Source organism: Ranitomeya imitator, chromosome 2 (genome assembly GCF_032444005.1).
Source record: "Ranitomeya imitator isolate aRanImi1 chromosome 2, aRanImi1.pri, whole genome shotgun sequence".
Lineage (NCBI taxonomy): Eukaryota > Metazoa > Chordata > Amphibia > Anura > Dendrobatidae > Ranitomeya > Ranitomeya imitator.
Window position 1 is genome coordinate 74,141,432 of NC_091283.1, and position 24,164 is coordinate 74,165,595.

Here is a 24,164-nt window from a genome sequence, read left to right on the forward strand (position 1 = left end):
TAATTGATATCAATAGTAGTAGTAATAGTAGTAAATTCATCAGCGCAGTGCTACCTTAAGACACTCATTTTTTACCTTTCCTAGTGAATCCATCTCCATGTGGTTGTATGATAACATGGTCCTGGACCGATGAGCTTGAAAAAATGTCACTACTGCCAAAATCTAATTAAAATTCTTATGTAGTATTTTCCAGTAATGCAACAGTAACACGGTTCTGCCATGAATGCAGGGTGGCATGGCCCCACATTGAGAAGGAATTTTCACTTCCCCAGTGAGCCATAAACATTAGATTCAGAGCTGACCTCATTGCAATGCAGTGTCATAAGATTGCTGGAAGTAACAGAAATACAGATATTTTCTCATATGGCACAGTTTAGAGAAATGATTGTTTGTAGAGAGGATACCCTGTGGGGGATATTTGGAACATAGATGATAATAGCAGCAGGGATCCTCTCTTCTGTTATCTTCCAAAGAACAAATATACAAACTTTAATTGAGATGTTACTAAATGAGCAATAGCAGGGTTGTATCCAGTAATTGAGGAGCCCACAGTAATTCTTGAAGTAGTGTCTCACCCTCCACAACATGTGAGAGTAGGAAGAACTAGGATCAATAATGCTTGAAGTACCTGGTGCCAGAGATCTGCACTGGGTGGTAGTGGCGGTCCTTTCCTCCTCTCCGCCAATGCCCCTTGGTGCAACAAGCACGCTCATAGGCTATGAGGGCTAATTATAAATGTATTACATATATAGTTCCTAGTCTAAAGGTACCCTCACACATAATGATATCGTTAACGATATCGTTGCAACGTCACGCTTTTTGTGACGTAGCAACGATCCCGCTAACGATCTTGTTATGTGTGACAGCGACCAACAATCAGGCCCCTGCTGGGAGATCGTTGGTCGTTGGGGAATGATCAGGACCTTTTTTTGGTCGCTGATCACCCGCTGTCATCGCTGGATCGGCGTGTGTGACGCCGATCCAGCAACGTGTTCACTTGTAACCAGGGTAAACATCGGGTTACTAAGCGCAGGGCCGCGCTTAGTAACCCAATATTTACCATGGTTACCATTGTAAAAGTAAAAAAAAAACACTTCATACACACATTCTGAGGTCTGTCACATCCCCCGCCGTCAGCTTCCCTGCACTGACTGTGTCAGCGCCGGCCGTAAAGCAGAGCACAGCGGTGACGTCATCGCTGTGCTCTGCTTTATGGCCGGCGCTGACACAGAAAGTGCAAGGAAGCTGACGGCGGGGACGTGACAGACATCGGAATGTGAGTATGTAGTGTTTTTTTTAACTTTTACAATGGTAACCAGGGTAAATATCGGGTTACTAAGCGCGGCCCTGCACTTAGTAACCCGATGTTTACCCTGGTTACTCGGGTGCTGCAGGGGAGTTCGGCATCGTTGAAGACAGTTTCCCCTGATCGTTGGTCGCTGGAGAGAGCTGTCTGTGTGACAGCTCTCCAGCGACCACACAACGACTTACCAACGATCACGGCCAGGTCGTATCGCTGGTCGTGATCGTTGGTAAGTCGCTTAGTGTAACGGTACCTTAAGTATAGGTCACATACAAAGCATCATAGATAAGCTACCAAAGAAAGCATGACTGCGACCATGCAATAATGCAAAAAATGACAAACTTTATTGAAAAATAGATAAAAACATGTTAAAATGCAATACAAAGAAACCATTCAATGTAGAGACAAAAAGAAGAGAAAGGGCAAGACAGCTGGAAGCCCCAAAGGACAGTACAACACAGATGGTTACATAGAGAGATGTATGAATGGAATTAAACACAAAAAAAGAAATAGAAAGAAATATAGAAAGAAAAATCTGGAAAAAAAATAGATCAATGAATGACACCAGTGTAAGATGTAATATCTCATAGTGCGAAGTGCAATAAGTAAGCAAAAAAACTGTAATAATAACATGAAAAAGCATCAATCTGCTGATAGGTAACGGGCATATACTGATAGCTGATGTCATTCAGCACAGAAAGATGCTCCAAAAAGTCATACATTTACTTTTTTGTATCGTAAACAAATGCCTGGTAGCAACCAAAGTAAGGGGGATCCAGATGCCCAGCCAGCCCCATGCCTGTTTCACACTGTGTGCTTCATCAGGGGTGGAATCGAATTATAAATATTTAGCAAGATGACTTTTCTGTAACACCTACCTTCTCGTTGTTTATTGTGTCTGCTGCTCCTTCCATTAGCTTGTTCACACTGTTTCAACAGGTTATGGCAAGAGGCAAGGGCATACAGAGGCAGACTGTGTAATTATAATGTGGGACTCCTGGAGAGAGGGTGCCTACACTAATCTGGTGACATTTTATTTTGATGGGTGGTGACTTAACCAGAGGATCAGGGAAGGAGAAAGGCTAGTTTAGTAGTTCTTCTAGTCTTAAAGAAGCATTCCGGAGAAATGTTTTATTCCATAAACCTGTATTGATATGTATGTGATATAGTTGTAAGTGAGATAATATACTCCCCAATCACCATCTTCTCTAGTTTTAAGCACCGCTCCGGTCATCTTCTTACTCATGTGATGGCTATTTAGACTTTCCAGAACACACTTGGGTCTATGTGCTAGCCGGATGTCGTTTTTAGAGTGTAAGCCTATGGAGTGTCAGAACGAGGCTACACATAAACCCTAGAGGGGTTAACATTCACGTTGTCGATATGGAATGTCTTCAAACCTCCTGACACGGTTTACATTAATTAGACAGTGTATGGGCTTATGCAGAAGACAGTATTTTTGGTCATAGTGTGATCCCATAACATTGGTTTGAGTGCAATCCAGTGTTTTTATGGGCCGTGCACAAGTCAGATTTTTTTCCTTGGACAGACCGGTCTGGGGAAAAAAAATGCAGCATGCCCAAGTTTGATCTGATATTTGGATCGCATTCAACCATTGATTTCAAGGAGTCTGTGGAAAACATTGGACTGCATTTTGATGACATCTGAGTAAAGTCCGATTTCCATGGACTGCTAATGAAGGCAACTATCTGCTAGTTCTACCTGACGCCGGCTCAGAGCGGTCACCAACCGTTCCTACTGGCGAATCAACTGCTCCACGTCATCAGAACAGCCATTCCTCTTCTGGGCTGCTCTGTCGATGGAGAATGACTATCGACTTCATGTTGATTGACAGCTCGCTCTCTGCAGTTAGGCAGCAGAGAGCCGGCTGTCTATCAGCATGACATCAGCAGTCACACCCCGTCAACAGATCAGAGAACAGAAGCCGCTGCTCTGTCTATGCGACATCAATGAAAGCCGCTCAATCACCAGAAGGAGCAGGCAGAGATCGGCATCGGGAACAACAGGCAGGTAGTTACCAACTACCTGCCTGTTAGTTCTTAGACCGGTAGTAAAAAATGATATTGTCTGCCTTTCAAAAAAGCCTTTAATGGAGTTATCCAGGACTATAAGTATTTGTATTCCCTTTCGGTCTATGGACATTCCATAAACTTATATATTAAGGAGCAATATGTTCATAGACCGACTCTAAAACACACCACCAAACAATTGTAAATAAAATCTGTGAACAAAGAAAATGTTCTTTATTAATACATTAATAATATTATTATATAAAATTATTTTCTCCAAGATGACTTTACAATGGTCTGGGAAATGTTATAAATTGTAAAATTCAGCTAGGATCGTTATGTGGCTACCAGAACAGTAAAGGGTTAAGACTGGAGGATCAGTTCACTGAGACAAGCCCTAACAAGGTAATTGTGAGGGGAAGAAGTGGTTTGGCCGACACAGTCTTTATGCTGTCGCTTCCAGGCTGGAGGTGGGTTATTTCTCTGCCATTCTGATCCTGCTGGTTTCTCATCTGTTTATTAAATGGAACGTCGCCGATATCCAAATCATAGTCCAAATCTAAAAACAAGAAAACAATAATTAATTATACTGCAAGCCTAATGAATGCCCCTGAAGGTTTACAAAACTTATTTTTGGTTAAATTTAACCATTCATTAAGGATTAAAAAAATATTCAATTGGCAAAAGTGAAATAAAAAACCAAGAGTGTAAATACTGAGGACTAAATTTTCCAGTGGGATATGAATTTTTGATCATTTACATCGTGGTCCCCTATCAATAATAGCAGACTATGGAAGCTCGAGTAAGCAGGACTGAAAATGCATATCTCATTTATGATCTCCCTGCCTGATGTCCTCTACCTCTCATTCCCTTAGGACTGCCAACTGTCCAAAAATTCCAGGACACACCATAAAAATAGGGCACTTTTTTACCCTGTCCATAAAAAATTTGAGGTGTCCATTATTTTTTGGGTGCTGAAGAAACTTATACAGATAATTTTTACTGTAATTATCATAATTTTACAGTTCACAGTGAATGCAGCTGATGTACTCATATCAGAAGAAAGGGCTATAGACATGGATCCTTTATAATCATGTTATTATGGCTTTCCAATGTGTTCGTAAAAACTATTATTTGTCTGTGATTTTTTGGTAATCTGTGCAGAAAAAAAAAGAGGTCAACATGGCAACTCTGTGCTGCGTCAGCCACTGAGATCAGCAATCCAGTCTTTCTGCATCCATGATGGCAGCACCATTGGCTTGGGCAGAGCAGTGGTAAGCCTCAACCATGCCTTCCTAGCCTTTCCTGTGCCACTGTGGCCGCCAGCCTTCCTGGCTGCAAGAAGACCGGCATGTTGGCATCAGTGGATGACTTAGTAACAAATGTATGCTCAATTTTCAATGCCAGGGTAAAGAGTTTAATAGTTTGAAACCTTCAATATGTAAAGGGGTTTTCCAAACCAGATCACCCCTTTTGGCAGATCTATAGACACATAAATGTGGAAATATTTCAGGAAAGTAATGAAAGCATACACGCTACCAAAATGAGGACTGCAATGATGTTTTCAACAAAGTTAAATAGGATTCAAATCAACTCTTAAAGGGGTTGTCCAGGAATACAATAGTGTTACCTTATCCTTAGAAGAGTTCAATCATTTCAGATGCATGGTTTTCCAATAGGAGCAACGTCCACCAATTAGATATTAGCAATTCCCATGGTTTGCAGCAATCCACAGTGTATCAGTCCAGAACAGTACAGTTCCATACTCTATGCAGTGACCATCCTCAGATTCTGCAGATCAGCTTCTATTGAAGTGAATGAGAACTTGGCTACGGTACACGAGAATGATCACTGCACAATATTTGGAGCTGTTGCATTCTGGCACTAACTGCGTAAAGGTATCGGCAATTGGATCTTCTAACAGCTAATTAGTGTTGCTGGTTGGCAGTCATTGCTCTTTACAGGAGGCATTATTCCAATCTTGTACAACAAAATTTGCTTTTAGATGCCCTGGACAGGGACGGACATATCATTGGTGTAAGCTGTGCAGATGCACAAGAGCCCAGTAGTTAAGGAGGCCATTTCCACCTCTAAAGCAGGTGGCATTATGAATTATGGTGAACTATTTGGCTGCTAAGGGCCCATATACTATTCTTGCACAGGGGCCCTTTTCTGTCTGTGTGCGCCAGTGATGCTGTAGCTGGGCAATAGAAAAGTTTGAGGAAGCTCTGCTTTACAGGACATTTTGAGAGACTTGTGCAGATACTAAAGGTACCGTCACACATAGCGACGCTGCAGCGATACCGACAACGATCCGGATCGCTGCAGCGTCGCTGTTTGGTCGCTGGAGAGCTGTCACACAGACAGCTCTCCAGCGACCAACGATCCCGAGGTCCCCGGTAACCAGGGTAAACATCGGGTAACTAAGCGCAGGGCCGCGCTTAGTAACCCGATGTTTACCCTGGTTACCATCCTAAAAAGTAAAAAAACAAACGCTACATACTTACCTTCTGCTGTCTGTCCTCGGCGCTCTGCTTCTCTGGTCTGGCTGTGAGCGCCGGGCAGCCAGAAAGCAGAGCGGTGACGTCACCGCTCTGCTTTCCGGCTGACCGACGCTCACAGCCAGTGCAGGAGGAGTGCAGAGCACAGCGCTGGAGGACAGACAGCTGTAGGTAAGTATGTAGTGTTTGTTTTTTTACTTTTAGGATGGTAACCAGGGTAAACATCGGGTTACTAAGCGCGGCCCTGCACTTAGTTACCCGATGTTTACCCTGGTTACCAGCAAAGACATCGCTGAATCGGTGTCACACACGCCGATTCAGCGATGTCTACGGGGAGTCCAGCGACGAAATAAAATTCTGGACTTTCTTCCCCGACCAGCGATCTCCCAGCAGGGGCCTGATCGCTGCTGCCTGTCACACTGGACGATATCGCTAGCGAGGACGCTGCAACGTCACGGATCGCTAGCGATATCGTCTAGTGTGTCAGTACCTTAAGGGGTTTGCCAATTCCTCTAGGGTCCTGGAGGTCTCTTGTATTTCTGGAAGCTGTTTCAATGGAGTTTTGCATTGACACTCAAGTGATTAAACATTTATTAATAAGCCATCAATTCTAAATTTCTTGTAAAATGGTTCATCAACTGAGTTCATCAGACCCAAAGATTTGATCAGAGAAGCTCCTGGGCAAAAATTTCCACCATCACTTTCCATGAGATAGACCTCGGGCAGTTTAATTTGAGCACTACAACATGAGGTTAAAAAAGGAATTGTTGAATTTGCAAGATCTGTTATTTTTGTATTCTTAATGTGGCATACAGTGAGTCTCTGCACTGTCACTACTCAATACAACCCAATCATATCACTTATCTCCCAGTTCAAGAGCTTGCATGCAAAGTTTAGATAACCATGATAAATGACTCATTGATTGTATAAATAATTGCATTAATTTAATCTCTCCAGGCAGAGGAATGCCTGGTTAGAAGAAACTTGATAAATTCCATTTAGTGACATAAAAGAGATGATTTTGCAAGATTTACTTTAGTCTAGAAACTTGTGGAGGTCAATTAAGTCAGACTAATCTAGTTAGAATAGAAACTTCTAAATTCCAGAGACTATCCTGTGACCCTAAAAGGATCTAGTTCAGACAAGTCCTGTATCACTAGTTGTGCAGATCAGTCTAACTAGAAGGTCATCTACTATATTCCAATAAACAATAAGGGGGCATGGGGAATTCAGGGGTCTGACCAGAGCTCTGCTACTCTAACTTTGAGAATTAAAAAAAAAAAAAAAACGCTGAACTCTCCGTTGCATAATAAAATGTGATACTATACAATAACTCCATAGTCTTTGGGGTTGTCAACGATTGTGGACATTTTTGCTTACTTATCAGTATGTATTTTGAGATGCAAATTATTTATGTAATTATTATTATTATTTATATAGCACCATTAATTCCATGGTGCTGTGCATGAGAAAGGAGTTACATAAAAATACAAATATAGCGTACAGTTAACAAACTAGCAATGACAGACTGGTACAGAGGGAAGAGGACCCTGCCCTTGCAGGCTTACATTCTACGGGATGGGTGTTACTAAAAAAATTTCACCATTTGCCTTGCACAGTCTTCATGTTGCACAATCTATTGCTTGTTGCAAAATGATTTATCTGAGAATCTACCAGTGAACTTATTCCGATGATCCAATAAGGAGTTTTTAACTCTTTTTCATCTGTCTTTACTTTAGACTAGATGGTGGCCCGATTCTAACGCATCGGGTATTCTAGAATATGCATGTCCACGTAGTATATTGCCCAGCCACGTAGTATATTGCCCAGCCACGTAGTATATTGCACAGCGACGGAGTATACAGCACAGAGCCATGTAGTATGCAGACTTAAAATAAAAAATAAACATATACTCACCCTCCGTTGAAGTCCTGGCAGCTACCGGTCCCAAGGTTGGTATGGGCGCAGGACCTGTGATGACGTCGTGGTCACATGACCATGATGTCATGGCAGGTCCTTGTCGTATACCATCCTTGCCACCGGAACCTGCCGCTTGCATGAAGCGGTCACCGGAGCGTCGCGAGGAGCGGGAAAGGCACCGGAAGGTGAGTATATGATGATTTTTTTTATTTTTTTTAATTATTTTTTACATTAGATCTTTTTACTATTGAGCACTGCCATTAACCCTGCGTGAGCGCTGACTGGAGGGGAGTATGGAGCGGGCACTGACTGCGGGGGAGGAAGGAGCGGCCATGTTGCCGCCAGACTGCCTGTCGCTGATTGGTCGTGGCAATGGTCATGGGCGTTTTGCCACGACCAATCAGCAACTTGGATTCCATGACAGACAGAGGCCGCGACCAATGAATATCCATGATAGACACACAGAAGGACAGACAGAAGGACAGACAGAAAGACGGAAGTGACCCTTAGACAATTATATAGTAGATGCTCTAAACTGATTTATGATGACAGATCACATCAAAGATAAATGTGGGGAGAAACAAGACTTCTAGAGTGTTATCAGAGCCAGAAGTCCCAGCCTAGCATGAGAGGTCCAGTGATTTCAGCTCAAGCAGTGGGGATGAGAAGATGAAGTGTAGACTGGACAGGTGATGGTGAAGAGCGGATGAAGTGAAGAGGTTTATAGTAAGCCTCTCATGAGGTTTATTTTTTTCTTTTTTGCACCTTATATATTTATTTTGCTCTTGGGTCTGAAGAGACCTCAGAGCATAGTAAGGAACATTAACTTCTCTGCCAATCGAATTTCCTAGAAAAGCCGTGCCAACAGGCAAATTTTAATTTTGCCTGACCCCTGCTCATTTCTACTTGGGGATAAGAACACTTCCTCTGGCAAGTAGATGAACTTCTTTCATGAAGTCGTTTTTATCACGAAAGCCATTTCAATGTATCTAAATAAAAAACAATGAACCTATATCAAAGACCATAGTTTGTCTACACTTTTGAGCATCTCCTTACTGGAAGTCATTATTGTTTCCTATTCTCAATCTTATTAGAACAATGAGGACTTAATTCAGAATTTGCATATTTCATCCACATCGAAAAGTAATTATAAATCGCTCGCATTTAGAACATGGAGGAATCTATATATTTTATTTCCCCTGTAGACTGCAGGAAAATTGCTTCTAGGGTGCCCCAAGGAAAACAGCTGATTGATGGGCACACAGCAGCAATTGGCTCTATAGAAAGCTTTTTGGAGGTAAACCCTGTTAACAAAAGATTATTTCCAAGGTATATAAGTTTTTAAATTTTTTTTACTGCATTTTACCAATGTATTAATATTAACAACTTGCAAATGACTTGGTAAACACCCTCATGAGTATGTGATTATGATTTCTGTTTATCTAGCCTGTATTAACTCATTTTATTTCCAAACTCTACATCTATTCTACTGCCAGTGCCGGCGGTGCATCCATCTTAGTATTGATACAGGTTTACATTAGCTGAAGGGGAGTTTTATCTGAAAGGGTTTTTCAATTATATTTTTAAAGTTTCAGACCAGTTAAAAATACACAATGTTCATCCTCACCGATTTCTCGCAGTACTTACAGTACCCAATTCCAGGTTTGCTAATTGCCTGGATGGGCAGAACCCAGAAGTGCACACCTGATGAGCCTCGGTAAGCACTGACACAGGACCGACAAGGTGAGTCTAGTTTTCTTTTATTATTTTTATCTGGTCTGAGCTCTGAAAATAATTTTGATGGGGTCAAGCGTAAGGCCCCTTTAATCTAAAACAATTGGTAGAATATTATTGTAATCCAAATAAATTTACAAAATATTAAGTTGACATAATTTGTGGGAACATTTGGGGTGTCAAGACTGTGGTTATCCAATTGTCTCCTACACAAAATATGAGGCTTGCTTGACCTCTATCTGGCTTTAATCTAAAGGTACTTTCACACTGAGCAACTTTACAACGAGAACGACAACGATCCGTGACGTTGCAGCGTCCTGGATAGCGATCTCGTTGTGTTTGACACGCAGCAGCGATCTGGATCCCGCTGTGCCATCGCTGGTCGGAGCTAGAAGTCCAGAACTTTATTTGGTCGTCAGGTCGGCGTGTATCGTCATGTTTGACAGCAAAAGCAACGATGCCAGCAATGTTTTTACATGGAGCTAACAACCAGCGAGAACGATAAGTGAGTCGCCGTTACGTCACTGGATCGCTCCTGCATCGTTCTGGTGTTGCTGTGCTTGACGTCTCTACAGCGACCTAAATAGAGAAAAATTACCGCACACAATACTGGTATGATGCAAAAAAGGTATATGCCAGGTTTTATTTAAACAAAGAACTTCAAAGTTGCCACAGATTTTTGTAGACAGAGATATATACAGACAGAGGCCCAACGTTTCGACCCTCCTGGGTCTTATTCATGGGGTTATACTGGGGAGACAAGGAGACAACATAAGTGGCTGTTTGTCATATAACATAATAACAATAAAAGAAAAAAAACCACACTGGATAAATAACTAATAAGTATTACCTAGAAAGAAGAAAGAAAACAAACCAACAAACATGCAATGGAACAATATATACAGTGGTACATCAAATTTTAAAAGCCGCCAATAATAATGGAGGGCTGGCGGTAAGGAGCAGCGTCCGCTACTATGATTACATAAGGTAAGCAATGGCAAGGAGAACATAAGTATTTTACCTCTGATCCTATGGTACAAATAGATAAGTGTGGCAATAGTAGAAGGTAGGCGACCAATTCCTCTAAAGCATAACCTGTCGTCATGATAAAACATAAAATGTATAGGTAACTGGACAGTATATAGTGAGGAGTAATACTACACTCGTATATGGGAGAAGGGTGTCCGGAGATCCCAAACAAGTAACTTCTAATCCAGGGGATAAATATGAATAAGGTGGTATCTATAAATCTAATGGTAGAGTCCCCATACTAATGAACGGAGGGAGACAAGAGAAGGTCCCAGAGCGGCATCGTAATTGCTAAACAAGAGGGCCATGGTTGTAGGGGAAAGAACCCCCTAATATATTAAGTACGGTGGGGATGAAAAAGTGCTTGTAGGATACCTTGTAGTGGGGCCAGTATAAGGCCTATGTGTCCTGGGTGGAGGAAGGCTGGTAAAAGGAGCCGTCACATTAAAGGATGGCCTGTAATGTAAAGGAACCCATGGGTCAGTGTGCGGTAATGTCAGGGAGGGAGATGCGGTGATAAGCGCCGTAATACCTGTAAGTCCTGTGTGATCAGCGGCGCTCCCGCGCCCTGCTGCAGCGATGAACAGGAGAGGAAGTGAGGGTAGACAGCGGTGTCTCCCTGAAATACCGCCGGACCGGTTTTCTTTTTTCTTTCTAGGTAATACTTATTAGTTATTTATCCAGTGTGGTTTTTTTTCTTTTATTGTTATTATGTTATATGACAAACAGCCACTTATGTTGTCTCCTTGTCTCCCCAGTATAACCCCATGAATAAGACCCAGGAGGGTCGAAACGTTGGGTCTCTGTCTGTATATATCTCTGTCTACAAAAATCTGTGGCAACTTTGAAGTTCTTTGTTTAAATAAAACCTGGCATATACCTTTTTTGCATCATACCAGTATTGTGTGAGGTAATTTTTCTCTATTTGGATTGACTGGACCACACAGTCCGTTTTACCAGCACCTACTTGTCCCTGACCTGAGTGCACACCATTATCCCTACATCTACAGCGACCTAAACAGCGACGCTCCAGCGATCGGCTCGTTGTCTATATCGCTGCAGCATCTCTGAGTGTGACGGTACCTTAAGGCAGAATTATGGATAGATCTGTGTCGCTCAGCTGTAAACAGTGAGATCACTATACCTTCACATGGGATGGTTGTGTTGGAGACATGGCTTCTCAAGAACATTACACAATTGCATTAGCACCAGCTTTGGACTCTTGCTGATAAGATTATGTCCCATGTTACACAGTAACACCTTTTCTAAAAGCAAGGAAAACAAAGATATCCTGTTTAAATGTCCTTGTGATTTCTCAATTAAAGGAACACTGGGGCTCGAATATTCTGCTGTGAACAAAGCAACAGGAACCAAAGTTTCTTCACACCTCATTAAGGGCCTTTATTGTATTAATTAGTTTTGTAGTCATTATGCATTTGCACATTTTAAGTAGTAAATGCAACCCACCCTCCACTCCTATTTTGTTTTTTTGTTTTTAACAAAGTCACAGATCAATGCAACAAGCTACCAACTTTTCCACATATGTTAACGCATGAATCAGCAGAAAGCATATAGCAATACAAGGACTGTAATGGGGGTCCGCAGTTTGTGGGCCCTCATGAACTTCCATGAGAAGCTATATTTTCCAACTGCTTGTGAAATCTCATTAAGACTACCAATGTGATTTTTCCTGTGCATAAAAACGTATTGATTTTCAACACTTTTTTGGATTAGATCTTCATCAGTGTTTTGTCAGTGTGTCCACTTTTACCATCAGCATTTCATCTGTGGTTTTCTCATGTGCCAAAAAAAAAATAGTATAACATCTACTACCTATTATATTGTTAAAAATGGACGGCACACAAATTGCACATGGATGACAATGAGTGCTGATATCGATTTTTCACGGACCACTAGACATGTATGGGTAATTGTGACCTGTCACTCAGCTCAAAGACCATCATGTCGCCACAATTTTTTTATATGCAAGGTCTACAAAAACATTCAGATGTGTGAACATCCTCATAGGCTTTAATGGGTACATTTAATATACGTGAAAAACAATTGTAGAACACATACGTGAAAAACGGACGTCTGAATGAGGGCTACATGGTAGCATTGGTACTATGAGGCTGCATGTAAAAGTCAGACGCATGCAAAGATACAATAGAATAGAATATTATGGCATATTTGGGATGAAAGTTGTCCAGATTGCATAAATAGGTGTGTGGTGATCCCATAATTCTATAATCATAAGTGTAAAAACATGGGATCAACTTGTGGAAACAAGAATCCTTTTAACTTGTCAGTAGTCCAATTGTGATATACATTTGGCTGATCTGTACCTGTATGGAGGTGAAATATTGGCTGTCAGGCACAGCCAGACTCCACCTACAGACATCAGTTACAGGGAAAGACAATGTAAATAATGTAAAAATAAAAATAAAAAAAAGGGCCATAATCAAAATGTTACAAAGGTCTGTTATGTGGCCCAATATAAATAAAAGGTGTTACTGGAATAACAAGACGCACAAAATAGGGTCTTATCTGGTAACAAGGGGGTATGGACAGAAAAATGGTATGCTCACCTGATAGGGTTGTGACATTCACAACATCTATGGAAAGCATGTCAAGGCTGCTGTAGGATCAACAAAAATAAAAATAAGTAAAAAAAAAAAATCAGAAAACGTACATAAAAACTGTCTTTTTAATACAACATTCTGCTGATAAAATATTCAAAAATTTACAAAATTAAATCTTCATGAATCGAGTATAAATGTTTTCCAGGGAATAAAAAAATGCCAATATTTGAATAATTAAAAAAAGGTTATAACTATGAAACCCACATGTACCAAAATAAGCCCAGTAGTATCAAAATATTAATAAAGGAAAATATCCTGGTTCTGAAAAGGTTAATATTTTTTCTTTTTCACAATAGGTATATTTGTCCTATGGAAAGACTATGAAGAATCACTATATGCTGACAACAGTACGTTTATGTTCCTTAGATATAATCAGTCCCAGATTATGGAAATTTGTTCCATTGGTCATAGTAACAGATTGAGGATTTATTTTAAATTCTTCTCAGTTCTTGTCAACCGCTACGATCTCTTACAAGAAAATATATGCGCGGAAGCTAGATTTACAGCAATGGGAATGATATTCCATAAAAATAAAAAGTTTCCATCATTATAGATATAGTCTTGTGCGGATTACATAAGTTTTTAGTGTGCTCCCACAGCATAAACACACTAAAAATGTATGTGCGTTTTTTACACATCTAATGCAAATCTATAGGGAAGATCCAGACATAAAACTCAGCGTACCCGCAAGAGAAATTGACAGGTTGCGGATTTCAAACATGCACCACAGGTCAGTTTACGCTGCATATAAAACAAGTCTAGTGGGTATGAGATTTCTACAAATCCCATCCTCTTTGCTAGAATGTAAGACGCTGTGTATTTGACGCAGCAAAATTATGCAGTGTCAAAAATTCATCAAAAACTCATCATTGAATCTTAACTATACATGAGCTTATTTGGCAAGCTATAGAGCTTACCGAATAAGTGGCCGCGGGAACCCAGGTACATGGAGCGCGCCGGCTGATCAGCTGTTCACCACAGCTGCATGTGTCCCGGCTGTGTGACAGTCACAACACATGATGGAGAGCCTGTGTGTTGGGGTCTCCATGCATGTGCTGTTACTGTCACACAGCCGCGACGCATTCAGCTGCAGTGCCGGACAGCTGATCAGCAGGAGCTATCCAGGTTTCCTCTGCAGCTTATTTGATAAGTGCTATAGCTTGCCGAATAAGCAGGAACCCGATCAAATTTGCTCATCTCTAATCTTAGCCTAAAGCTGACCATAGATATAACATCAAACATGGCCAATAGATGGAAATCCAACTTCACCAATTCTACCACAAATATACATTATCAGATTCAGCAGGCTGCAGAATAACAAAAAAATAAATAAAACAAAAAAAAACTTTTTATGCATAATTGGTTGAACAATGTACCAAATAGTGGAAAACTAAGGAAATAATTGTAAAAAGACATTTGGGGTTGTCCAGGTTTGGAAAAAGTGTCTACTGTCTACCGACTAGTGACATTAAACGTCCGCTGATTGGTAAATATTAACGATCGATTAATATTTAATTGGCTGTTTATATTTACACAGGAAAACCACAGTAAACTAAACAATCTGTAACAGATCATTCAGCGCTTGTAGGCTGCCATAGTTCTCAAAAGCGCGAGTCCTGTTTACACAGGACAATGTGTCGTTGAGAATTGTGATAGTCTGCGCAAACTAAAAGATCATTTTGCCGATTCTTCATGCATAGTCAGACGGCCATATAAATCGGAATGAGATCAGACCGCAATGTATGGACTGGCCGGCGGCTCCCCCCACCAGATCGTGATAGATTCATGCATTTCTGTGCAGCTGTCAAGCTTTGTTCGGGAGAGCCGCCGGCGAGTCTGTGCACTGTGCCCCGATCTCAATCAAATTTATATGGCCATCTGACTGCGCCCTTCAGAACGCTCGTTCACGATAAACTTATTATGTAAATTTGCCTTTAGATACAGTGACATTCCTCTCTGTACGCTATGGCTGATGTTACAGCTCCACTTGAATAAGAGGATAAGCTGCAATTCTAGACAGGAGAGCTGCTCTTTTTAATCTTGGGCAACTCTGCAAATCTCAATAATGGTTGGATGGAGGACAAATTGGCCAGAACAGACCATGAATCACCTCGGGGTAGTAATGCTGCATTTGGTTTTGTTATCCCAGTGGTGATAACAGAGCAGAGAAGGATAAACACATCCCCTGTAGTGCTCTGCACAGTTCTACCAGGAGCTTCCAGAGAAGGCTGGTTTCAGCTTTACTGTACAATTGCACTCAACACCCTGGTGTGTACTCTCTGCCTTAGGGTACCGTCACACAGTGGCATTTTGATCGCTACGACGGCACGATTTGTGACGTTCGAGCGATATATCCGTGACGTTCCAGCGATCTCGCTGTGTCTGACACGCTCCTGCGATCAGGGACCCCGCTGAGAATCGTACGTCGTAGCAGATCGTTTGAAACTTTCTTTCGTCGTCTAGTGTCCTGCTGTGGCGGCATGATCGCATGGTGTAACAAAGGTGTGCACGATATTGTATACGATGTGCGCATAGTAACCAACGGCTTCTACATCGCACATACGTCATGAAATTATCGCTCCAGCGTTGTACATTGCAAAGTGTGACTGCAGTCTACGACGCTGGAGCGATATTATTACGACGCTGGAGCGTCACGGATCGTGCTGTCGTAGCGATCAAAATGTCACTGTGTGACGGTACCCTTATGGCTGTTAAAGACATGTTATCACCTTATCACAAGCTATGCTAATTACATCAGGAATGGTTAGTGTTTCTTCAAAGCCTGGGATTATGCATATCAGCACAAACAGCCATTCACTCCTAAACACTATTTCCCTCTAATGTAAAAATACCACAAGTAAATGTAAAGGTACCGTCACACTAAGCGACGCTGCAGCGATACCGACAACGATCCGGATCGCTGCAGCGTCGCTGTTTGGTCGCTGGAGAGCTGTCACACAGACCGCTCTCCAGCGACCAACGATGCCGGTAACCAGGGTAAACATCGGGTTACTAAGCGCAGGGCCGCGCTTAGTAACCCGATGTTTACCCTGGTTACCATCGTTAAAGTAAAAAAACAACCACTACATACTTACCTACCGCTGTCTGTCCTCGGCGCTCTGCTTCTCTGCTCTGGCTGTGAGCACAGCGGCCGGAAAGCAGAGCGGTGACGTCACCGCTCTGCTTTCCGGCTGCCCGGCGCTCACAGCCAGAGCAGAGAAGCAGAGCGCCGAGGACAGACAGCGGTAGGTAAGTATGAAGCGTTTGTTTTTTTAACTTTTAGGATGGCATCCAGGGTAAACATCGGGTTACTAAGCGCGGCCCTGCTCTTAGTAACCCGATATTTACCCTGGTTACCAGCGAAGACATCGCTGAATCGGCGTCACACACGCCGATTCAGCGATGTCAGCAGGAGAGCCAGCGACGAAATAAAGTGCTGGCCTTTCTTCCCCGACCAGCGATATCACAGCAGGGGCCTGATCGCTGCTGCCTGTCACACTGGACGATATTGCTAGCCAGGACGCTGCAACGTCACGGATCGCTAGCGATATCGTCTAGTGTGACGGTACCTTTAGTCTTTGGGTTGTTTCCGTCGGCTAAGTTGTTAAAATTTTAATGAGCTTTTACTTAAAGGTACCTTCACACATAACGATTTCGTTAACGATATCGTTGCAACGTCACGCTTTTTGTAACGTAGCAACGATCCCACTAACGATCTCGTTATGTGTGACAATGACAAACTGTGTCAGCGCCGGCCGTAAAGCAGAGCACAGCGATGACGTCACCGCTGTGCTCTGCTTTACGGCCGGCGCTGACACAGTCAGTGCGGGAAGCTGACGGCGGGGGACGTGACAGACATCGGAATGTGAGTATGTACTGTTTTTTTGTTTTTTTTTTACTTTTACAATGGTAACCAGGATAAATATCGGGTTAATAAGCGCGACCCTGCACTTAGTAACCCGATGTTTACCCTGGTTACCCGGGGACTTCGGCATCGTTGAAGACAGTTTCAAAGATGCCAAAGTCTTTCCCCTGATTGTTCGTCGCTTGAGAGAGCTGTCTGTGTGACAGCTCCCCAGCGACCACACAACGACTTGCCAACAATCACGGCCAGGTCGTATCGCTGGTCATGATCGTTGGTAAGTCGTTTATTGTAACGGTACTTTAAGAGACTTTCATGAAAATTATGGGAAAAAAATGTAACATGGAGCAAAAATTTGCATCCTTTTGCCAGATATTGCACAGTGAGAAATTGCTTGCTTTTGTTTGATCAAATTGCTACATGGTCTATTGGCACTAGTATTACAAATGTATTTACAGTATATCTTTGGGATGACCATTTATAACAATTGTTTTTGAAAAAGTTGGGTGGCAACCACCATGGCTTTTCGTCTTTGCTTCCAACTACTGATACCAAGACTGGTCATGCAAGAAGCATAGCTGGAAATTATTATTATTATTTATTGTTATAGCGCCATTTATTCCATGGTGCTTTACATGTGAGGAGGGGTATACATAATAAAAACAAGTACAATAATCTTAAACAATACAAGTCATAACTGGTACAGGAGGAGATAGGACCCTGCCCGCGAAGGCTCACAATCTACAAGGGATGGGTGAGAATACAGTAGGCGAGGGTAGAGCTGGTCATGCAGCGGTTTGGTCGATCGGTGGTTACTGCAGGTAGTAGGCTTGTCGGAAGAGGTGGGTCTTCAGGCTCTTTTTGAAGGTTTCGATGGTAGGTGAGAGTCTGATATGTTGTGGTAGAGAGTTCCAGAGTAGGGGTGATGCGCGAGAGAAATCTTGTATGCGATTGTGGGAAGAGGAGATAAGAGGGGAATAGAGAAGGAGATCTTGTGAGGATCGGAGGTTGCGTGCAGGAAAGTACCGGGAGACGAGGTCACAGATGTATGGAGGAGACAGGTTGTGGATGGCTTTGTATGTCATGGTTAGGGTTTTGTACTGGAGTCTCTGGGCAATGGGGAGCCAGTGAAGGGATTGACAGAGGGGAGAAGCTGGGGAATAGCGGGGGGACAGGTGGATTAGTCGGGCAGCAGAGTTTAGAATAGATTGGAGGGGTGCAAGAGTGTTCGAGGGGAGGCCACAGAGCAGGAGGTTGCAGTAGTCAAGGCGAGAGATGATGAGGGCATGGCCTAGGGTTTTTGCAGATTCTTGGCTGAGGAATGAACGGATTCGTGAAATATTTTTGAGTTGAAGTTGGCAGGAAGTGGAAAGGGCTTGGATATGTGGTTTGAAGCAGAGATCATCGTCAAGGATTACCCCGAGGCAGCGAGCTTGTGGGACTGGGGAGAGTGGGCAGCCATTTACTGTAATGGATAGGTTCGTTGGGGGGGTCACGTGAGATGGGGGAAAGATGATGAATTCTGTTTTGTCCATATTAAGTTTCAGAAATCTAGCGGAGAAGAAGGATGAAATAGTGGACAGACATTGAGGGATTCTGGTTAGTAGGGAAGTGATATCTGGTCCAGAGATGTAGATCTGTGTGTCATCAGCATAGAGATGAGCTGTCCCAGGCCAAAGGTGTAAATGGAAAGAGCAGGGGCCCTAGGACTGAACCTTGTGGGACTCTGACAGATAGGGGGCGAGGTGAGTGGGAGACGCTGAATGTCCGGTCTGTTAGGTATGATGAGATCCAGGATAGGGCCAAGTCTGTGATGCCAAGGGATGAGAGGGTCTGTAATGATAGGGAATGGTCCACTGTGTCAAAGGCAGCCGACAGGTCCAGGAGGAGGAGGACAGAGTAGTGTCGCTTGCTCTTGGCGGTTAAGAGGTCATTAGTGACCTTAGTTAGGGCAGTTTCAGTGGAGTGGTGTGACCGGAAGCCAGATTGTAAGCGGTCAAAGAGGGAGCAAGAAGAGAGATGGGAGGACAGTTCAAGGTAGACGTGTTGTTCCAGTAGCTTGGAGGCATAGGGGAGAAGTGATATAGGGCGATAGCTAGATACAGAGGATGGGTCAAGAGAGGGCTTTTTGAGGATAGGTGTGATGGAGGCATGTTTAAAGCTTGAGGGGAAAACACCAGTTGTTAGTGATAGGTTGAAGAGATGGGTTAGGGTTTGGGATGAAGACTGTGGTGAGGTTTGGGATGAAGTGGGATGGGATTGGTTCAAGTGCACAGGTGGTGAGATGTGATCTTCAGAGTAGAGTGGAGAGTCGATCTTCTGTAATGGTGGAGAAGTTGGTTTTGGAGGTGGTGAGCTGGGAAGTCGGGAGGAAGGGCTCTGGGGGTTGTTGACCAAAACTGTCTCTGATGTTATCAATCTTCTGCTTGGAAAATGAGGCAAAGTCTTCAGCTGAGATGAGTGGGGAGGGAGGAGGTGCTGGGGGACGGAGGAGAGAATTGAAGGTGTTGAATAACTGTTTAGGGTTCTCAGACAGGGAGGATATGAGAGATGAGAAGTAGGTTTGTTTAGCTGTGGCGAGTGTGGTCTTGAAAGTAGTGAGGAACTGTTTGAATGCGATGAAGTGCTCGTTGGAGTGGGATCTTTTCCATCTGCGCTCAGCAGCCCTGGAAGTTCGCCTCAGTTCTTTGGTCAGGCTGGTGTGCCCGGGCTGTCTGTTGATTTTGCGAGCTTTGGTATGTGTAAGTGAGGCAGCAGATTCCAAAGCTGCAGCTATTGTGGTGTTATATAGAGCGGCAGCGTCATCCGCATTGTGTAAGGAACTTATATCTGTGAGAGGGAGGAGGGATTCAGAGAATGAGTGTAGGTCAAGGTGTTTAAGATTTCGGCAAGGGTGTGAAAGTTTGTGGGGTGGGGATTGTAGACATGGAGTGGAGAGGGAAGAGAATGTGAGAAGGTTGTGGCCAGAGAGAGGAAGAGGCAAGTTAGAGAGGTTAGATAGGGAGCAGAGGCGGGTGAAGATGAGGTCCAGTGTGTGACCATCTTTGTGAGTGGCTGTAGAAGACCATTGAGTGAGGCCGAAGGAGGAAGTGGGAGATAGAAGTTTAGTGGCAGCTGAGAGGGAAGTGTCAATAGGGATGTTGAAGTCACCCATGATGATAGTAGGGATGTCTGCGGAAAGGAAATGAAGTAGCCAGGTGGTAAAGTGGTCAAAGAAGGTGGTGGCTGGCCCTGGGGGGCAGTATATGACAGCCGGTTGGAGGGGGAGTAGATGCGCACAGAGTGCACCTCAAAGGAAGGGAGGGTAACAGAGGTTGGCAGTGGGAAATGTATATGTTCTCAGTCTTGGGATCAGAGGGTGCAACAAAAAGTCGCTTTGTATTGGCCACAGTACACAGATACAAAGCCCAGCCTTAAACATGAGATAATTCATCGTTCGTACCAATTTTCATTTGCACAACAGAACCATACACTTGTCCAACTATATTTTCCAAATATCTTTTAGCTTAAGCCATATGTTTCCAATGAATAGCGAACAAAAACGTTCAATAATCAGTGGGTTGGATCGAATGAAAAAAAGTTTTCATAACTAACAGTACATACACATTATGCCTTGCACAATAGTCATATAAAAATATTTGACATGCCCGATCAGTCTTTTGGACAACTACAATTCTTCATTCTCCAAAAGTCGATGACTTACCACCTAAAAGCTATACAACGAAAGATTGATTTGCTCGAAATCATATTTAGTACAATCCAACATAAAGGTAAGTGAAGCATTCACCAGTTTGGAGAATATAAAACAGTCTTTATTCACATCGGTGCCTTAGACAGAAAAGCGGACATGAGGACTTACAGAGGTATGCAGGGGAGGAAAGAAACGGACGATGGCTGTTTCGCGATTGCGCGCTTCACCTGAACCCGTAGAAGCAAGCAATTGTTGTACTTTCCTTTCCTCCCCCGCATAACTCTGTAAATCCTAATTTCTGTCTAAGGCACCGATGTGAATAAAGACTGTTGGATATGCTCCAAGCTGGTGAGTGCTGCACTTATCTTTCCTTCACGTTGGATTGGATTTCATTTCCTTTTTTTCGTGCTAAGCACCAACCAATACTAGCAGGATTTTGCCGCTAGGTTCAGCTTCTGTGGATCTAAAGTCTGAGCTAAGTAGTGATTTGTGACCTTAGTTGCCATTTGTTTTTCACCTTATTATTATTATTTATTATTATAGCACCATTTATTCCATGGCGCTTTACATGTGAGGAGGGGGTATACATAATAAAAATAAGTACAATAATCTTGAACAATACAGATCACAACTGGTACAGGAGGAGAGAGGACCCTGCCTGCGAGGGCTCACAATCTACAAGGGATGGGTGAGGATACAGTAGGTGAGGATAGAGCTGGTAGTGCAGTGGTTTGGTCGATCGGTGGTTACTACAGGTTGTAGACTTGTCGGAAGAGGTGGGTCTTTAGGTTCCTTTTGAAGGTTTCGATGGTAGGTGAGAGTCTGATATGTTATGGTAGAGAGTTCCAGAGTAGGGGTGAAGTGCGAGAGAATTCTTGTATGCGATTGTGGGAAGAGGAGATAAGAGTGGAGTAGAGAAGGAGATCTTGTGAGGATCGAAGGTTGCGTGCAGGAAAGTACCAGGAGACGAGGTCACAGATGTATGGAGGAGACAGGTTGTGGATGGCTTTGTATGTCATGGTTAGGGTTTTGTACTGGAGTCTCTGGGTAATGGGGAGCCAGTGAAGGGATTGACAGAGGGGAGAGTTGGGGAATAGCGGGGGGACAGGTGGATTAGTCGGGCAGCTGAGTTTAAAATAGATTGGAGGGGTGCGAGAGTGTTAGAGGGGAGGCCACAGAGCAGGAGGTTACAGTAGTCAAGGCGAGAGATGATGAGGACATGGACTGGGGTTTTTATAGATTCTTGGTTTAGGAATGTATGGATCCGTGAAATATTTTTGAGTTGAAGGCGGCAGAAAGTGGAAAGGGCTTGGATATGTGGTTTGAAAAAGAGATCAGTGTCAAGGATTACCCGAGACAGCGAGCCTGTGGGATTGGGGAGAGTGGGCAGCCGTTTACTGTAATGGATAGGTTCGTTGGGGGGTCGCGTGAGATGGGGGAAAGACGATGAATTCTGTTTGTCCATGTTAAGTTTTAGAAATCTAGCGGAGAAGAAGGATGAAATAGCGGATAGACACTGATGGATTCTGGTTAATAGGGTGGTGATATCGGGTCCAGAGATGTAGATCTGTGTGTTTATATATACACTGCTCAAAAAACTAAAGGGAACACTTAAACAACAGAATATAACTCCAGGAAAATCAAACTTCTGTGAAATCAAACTGTCCACTTAGGAAGCAACACTGCTTGACAATCAAATTCACATGCTATTGTGCAAATGGATTAGACAACAGATGGAAATTATTGGCAATTATCAAGACACACTCAATAAAGGAGTGGTTCTGCAGGTGGGGACTATAGACCACATCTCAGTACCAATACTTTCTGGCTGATGTTTTGATCACTTTTGAATGTTGGCTGTGCTATCATACTTGTGGTAGCATGAGACAGACTCTACAACCCACACAAGTGACTCAGGTAGTGCAGCTCATCCAGGATGGCCCATCAATGCGAGCTGTGGCAAGGTTTGCTGTGTCTGTCAGCGTAGTGTCCAGAGGCTGGAGGTGCTATCAGGAGACAGGCCAGTACACCAGGAGACTTGGAGGGGGCAGTAAGAGGGCAACAACCCAGCAGCAGGACCGCTACCTCAGCCTTTGTGCAAGGAGGAACAGGAGGAGCACTGTGAGCCCGCAAAATGACCTCCAGCGAGCCACAAATGTGCATGTGTCTGCACAAACAGTTAGAAACCGACTCCATGGGGATGGTCTGAGTGCCCGACGTCCACAGATGGGGGTTGTGCTCATAGCCCAACACCGTGCAGGATGCTTGGCATTTGCCACAGAACACCATGGTTTGCAAATTCGCCACTGGTGCCCTGTGCACTTCACAGATGAAAGCAGGTTCAAACTGAGCACATGTGTCAGACCTGAGAGAGTCTGGAGATGCCGTGGAGAGTGATCTCCAGCCTGCAACATCCTTCAGCATGACCAGTTTGGCAGTGGGTGAGTAATGGTGTGGGGTGGCATTTCTTTGGAGGGCCACACAGCCCTCCATGTGCTTGCCAGAGGTAGCCTGACTGCCATTAGGTACCGAGATGAGATCCTCAGACCCCTTGTGAGACCATATGCTGTGTGGTTGGCCCTGGTTCCTCCTAATGCAGAACAATGCCAGACCTCATGTGGCTGGAGTGTGTCAGCAGTTCCTGCAAGATGAAGGCATTGAAGCTATGGACTGGTCCGCCCGTTCCCCTGACCAAAGTCCGATTGAACACATCTGGGACATCATGTCTCGCACCATCCACCAACGTCACATTGCACCACAGACTGTCCAGGAGTTGGCGGATGCTTTAGTCCAGGTCTGGGAGGAGATTCCTCAGGAGACCATCCGCCGCCTCATCAGGAGCATGCCCAGGCATTGTATGGAGGTCATACAGGCACATGGAGGCCACACACACACACACACTACTGAGCATCATTTCCTTGTCTTGAGACATTTCCACTGAAGTTGGATCAGCCTGTAACTTCATTTTCCACTTTGATTTTGAGCATCATTTCAACTCCATAACTCCGTGGGATATTAGTTGTGATTTACATTGATAATTTTTATTGTTCTCAACACATTTCACTATGTAATGAATAAAGATTTACAACTGGAATATTTAATTCAGTGATATCTAATATGTGCGATTTTAGTGTTCCCTTTATTTTTTTTAGCAGTATATTTAGTACAACTTTGCTCTAACATGTATGAGGACCTTAAGGGGGTTGTCCACTACTAGGACAACTCCTTCTCATACCCCATGCTTGATCCCAATAAAATGAAAAACTTTATACTCCCTTCCAATGCCGATGCCCTTCCCGCTGTGTCGGCACTCACTCTCTCTGGGTCTCTCGTGCAGTGTTGTGATATGTGACCCCGGCGCCCAATCAGCCTTGTTGTCACTGTCTACGCCTTTGTACAAATTCAACATGAAGAGGAAGTCAGAGCTGCAGATGCTAGTATCCAACAAATGT

General features: G+C 43.4%; 1 protein-coding gene across 1 annotated transcript in view; it reads right to left on the bottom strand.

Annotated features, from left to right (window-relative positions):
- Positions 1-1,625: 1,625 nt before the first annotated feature.
- The window catches only part of GPC3 (glypican 3), an 813,378-nt gene continuing 790,839 nt past the window's right edge, over positions 1,626-24,164 (bottom strand). Inside the window, exon 8 of the mRNA XM_069746956.1 lies at positions 1,626-3,892. Within this exon, the coding sequence (XP_069603057.1) occupies positions 3,711-3,892 (182 nt within the window). The 3' untranslated portion in view covers positions 1,626-3,710. The remainder of the gene's footprint in view (positions 3,893-24,164) is intronic.